At 36.2% G+C, this 4202-nt stretch overlaps 1 protein-coding gene across 1 annotated transcript in view; it reads left to right on the forward strand.

The window, feature by feature from the left end:
* Positions 1 to 3482: 3482 nt before the first annotated feature.
* LOC135225240 (FMRFamide neuropeptides-like) overlaps positions 3483 to 4202 on the forward strand; it is a 21667-nt gene continuing 20947 nt past the window's right edge. Inside the window, exon 1 of the mRNA XM_064264571.1 lies at positions 3483 to 3565. Coding sequence (XP_064120641.1) covers positions 3483 to 3565 — 83 coding nt within the window. The remainder of the gene's footprint in view (positions 3566 to 4202) is intronic.

A 4202-nucleotide genomic window follows, 5' to 3' on the forward strand; every position in this document is an offset into this window, starting at 1 on the left:
TCTAACGATGATTTTTTGGTTTCCATCATACTCTATAACACAACTTTGAATGCCACTTTGTTAAATGATTAGGTAAATGTGTCATGATTTTGGTTTCTTCTTTCTCTGAAAAAAAGAAAAAATCAGCCAGTGTTAGTTCCATCCCCGAGAGCTTTCCATCGGTACAGCTTCTCTCTTACATCCTCCGGAAAATAAATCCAGCCCATCCGTGCATGACACATGACCCCAAGGGCGCCTCAATCCCCACAGTCCTTCCCAGGACAACGACCAAGAGAAAGGAACCGCTAGACATGGCCGCCTCTCCAGAGACCTCATTGCCTTCTGTAACCGAAGAAGACCTGTCCCTGTCCCTCCGAAGGGGGCGCTTCCCCCTTCGGAGTGGGGCGCGTCTTGGGAAGGACTTTGAACCCTGGAAGATATATAAATCTCAATCAGCTGTTGAGAAGTCGTAGTTCGCCTCCCTGCCTTGGAGTTTCTACACCCAACCAGCCACTTCCCTTTACGAATCCACGACACAGAAGGTAAATTTGAAGTTTCGTATATTTTGAAGTTTCGTATATTTTGACTCCAGAATACAAAAGATGATCGTCTTTTAGAGTAAAAGATTTTTTTCTTTTTTTTCAGAGAGGGCAGAAGCCAAAATCATGACACATTTACCTAATCACTTAACAAAGTGGCATTCAAAGTTGTGTTATAGAGTATGATGGTGGCTATAGTAGATTCACATCAACCGTGCAACTGATGTCTAGGCCAGTCCCTTACGACGCTCCTGATTGGCTGCTGGTAAGCCAATCACAAGTCTGGAAACTCTCAGTCTCTCTCGAGATTTCACATAGGCAGGATGTATGTTGCAAATCCCCCGAGGGATACTTTTGAAAGACGTATCCATCAGGAGAAGTGGAATATACATCCTGTCTATGTGAACTCTCTCGAGAAATAGAATTTCCAGCCCTGTGATTGGCTTATCAACAACCAATCAGGAGCGTCGTAATGGACTGGCCTAGACAACAAATGCACGGTTGATGTGAATCTACTGTAGTATGCGCAATAATGTTCAGAGATTAAGTGTCCTCGTGTAGCCCTTTGAACCCTGTGCAGCCAACAGAGTTACAGACGATAATTCTGAGCCCTTTTTAAAATAAGGCTGTGTAAAATTTTTCTTTCTAGCCACATGTCTGTGAAGCTTGCCTTGATTACATATAAAACTATTATTTTCAAGGGATCAATTTATATATGAAATACATAATCAGATCCTACTTACTATGACTTCATAACATTAACTAGGAATAATAGTCTCCGATCAAGAAAACGTATCAGAAGTTAAAATGCAAAAGAAAAAAGAAAATACTGGGATGCGCGATCATAACAGCAAATGTTTTCCAGTTTTTTTTTTCTTTTGTTTTTTACAGAAAATAAAACTCCAGTCATTATAGAAAATCAAATTGTTCTTGCATTCAACTTACGAACGGCGGACTTCCGTATTCGCAGAGAGCAAATAATGATCCTGCAACATAAACTCTTGCCGTGTCTAAGCGTGATCGACAAGCGAAATGATTTGGAAAAGCTTTACAAAAGTGTAACGGAATATGCAACTTTGCTGAAAGAATTTCTTTTCAACACTGACAGGAAAAATTCGAAAATAGAAAACGAATGTTGCAAGCTCAGGTTCCACAGATTTTTTCATTGTTCGATTTCATTTTCTCTAAGCAAACCGGTTTTAATTGTTAACTTAGATATTGCGTATATAAGCCTTATTTTCAATGCCGACGCTCGTTTATACACAAATAACCATGTTAGTACTGAAGAATACGTGCATATCCATCTGCCATTATTATACTAATTAATGTATAATATGTCATTCAACGAGTAAACGGCCAGAGTGGTATTTCTATATTATAATTATGTATATAGTCATTCACGAGTAAACGGCCAGAGGGTATTTCTATTAATTATTTTTCATATTTTGTTTTTTTATTTTACAAGTCGTGTCGACTTTTTCTGCGCCAGTGATTACACGCAGTGTATATATATATATATATATATATATATATATATATATATATATATATATATATATAATATATATATATATATATATATATATATATATATATATAGATAATATATATATATATATATATATATATATATATATATAGGTCTATAAGCTTATTCAGATATTTAGGCAAATTGCAATGAACAGTATACCTATAAGGTATACCCCTGACTATTTCTCCCTGGAGTAAGTGACTTAGCTACTTCACGAAGATAATAAACAACGCAATGATCAGCAATTGCAAAGCACTGATGTTTATTGAAATCAATGAAGAAAGTGACGGTTTATGTTGAAGAAACATGTCATTCACGTAACGTGAGGATTTGTTTCAAACTGATAAGTTTGGTGCTTTTACGTTGCATGGAACCAGGAGACACATCTCTCACACCTCAATGGAATGCCCGAGGATCGAACTCGCGGCCACCAGTTGGCAGGCCAGGACCTTACCGATCACGCACTGAGGCCTTTCAAATTGATATGAACATGATGATTTTTATTTTATGAAAAGCATTACCAAAGCACAGGCTATTGAGCCAAAAAAAAAAAAAAAAACTAATGGAAAAAATATCCATAGATTTATGTTAGCAAAAAACCAGCTAAAATTATGCACTCCTTCACTCACCACGAAATTGGATTCCCCTCCATTGATTCTTTCCAATTTCCATTCCAGACTTCCAGACCGCAATGATGGTGACTCCCTGGATTCTCCTCGGGCTGCTGAGCTGCCTATGCCAAGCCCTTAAGCCTCCAGTCTCCGTAGGCCTAAGTACTGACAGCAGTGACGAGATTGTCCCCGATGGAGACGCGGCTCTCGCTGAAAAAAGGGGAAATGTTGACCGCAGCTTCTGCAAGTTCATAAGGCAGTCCTCTCCCCCCCTCTCTCTCTGTCAATAATACTATATATATATATATATATTATATATATATATATATATATATATATATATATATATAGCATATAAATATACTTTATATATACATTTATACACACACACACCACACACACACACACACACACATATATATATATATAGATATATATATATATATATATATATATACATATATAGTTTGTACATAGATATATTTATGTATATATAAATAAAAGTATATGTATATATAGGTACATATAAATAGACCTATATAGTATATGTATTTGCACATATATACATACATACATACATACATACATACATACATACATACAAACAAGTAGATAGGGAAAGAGAGAGATGGACGACAGATAACATATATAATCATCACCAAATAACCTGACAACACAACAGGGTGAAATTAACCTAAATGCATCTCCTAAACATCAAAACTGAATAAATTCGTAACCACGAGATCCTAAATCCCTCTGGTCCTTGTGTCACGTGAGTTGATCCTCTAAGTAAGAAAACTTATAATTTTTTTTATTAAATCAATGAAATTTATTTTTTTTCTCTATATCAGGTTTGGACGAAGCGATGTCGACGATAAGCGAAGCTATGGCAGGAATTTCCTCAGGTAATATCTTTATTTATCTCTTTATTTATCTATTTTTTTTAGGAAGCTGCTGAATGTGAATCTAAGAGATTTAAGTATATATTAGTTTAACCAGACCACTTAACTGATCAACAGTTCTCCTAGGGCTGGCCCGAAGGATTAGATATTTTCTCGCGGGAGCTACAGCTTACTGTGGGATCCGAACCACATCGAGAAATGAATTTCTATCATCACCAGAAATAAATTCCACTGCATCTGTTTTGGCAGAGCGGGGAATCGCACCGGGACCCTGGAAGGGAACAAAAGATTGATTTAGCAATTCTGCATAATGACCAATACTCTTCTCGAATGGTCATAATGAACTACTATCAAATTTTGGCTTTATTTTTTACTTTCTCTCTCTCTCTCTCTCTCTCTCTCAGTCGATCGCTCAACCGATCAATACCAAATCTTTGTGAAATCGGCAAGTTTGGTTAATTTTCAAAGCGAATCCCAAACCTTCACATTTCATTGTTGATTCCCTTATGAGAAATGTGACAGCTGTTCCTTAAATCACCAATGCTCTTTAAGAATAAAAAAAATAACATCAAATTACCTTCACTTACTTTCAGGATTCAGGTAATAAGAAAATAAACTAAATTACCTTCACCTTCAGATT

The sequence above is a fragment of the Macrobrachium nipponense genome, chromosome 13, assembly GCF_015104395.2.
Source record: "Macrobrachium nipponense isolate FS-2020 chromosome 13, ASM1510439v2, whole genome shotgun sequence".
NCBI classification, from domain to species: domain Eukaryota; kingdom Metazoa; phylum Arthropoda; class Malacostraca; order Decapoda; family Palaemonidae; genus Macrobrachium; species Macrobrachium nipponense.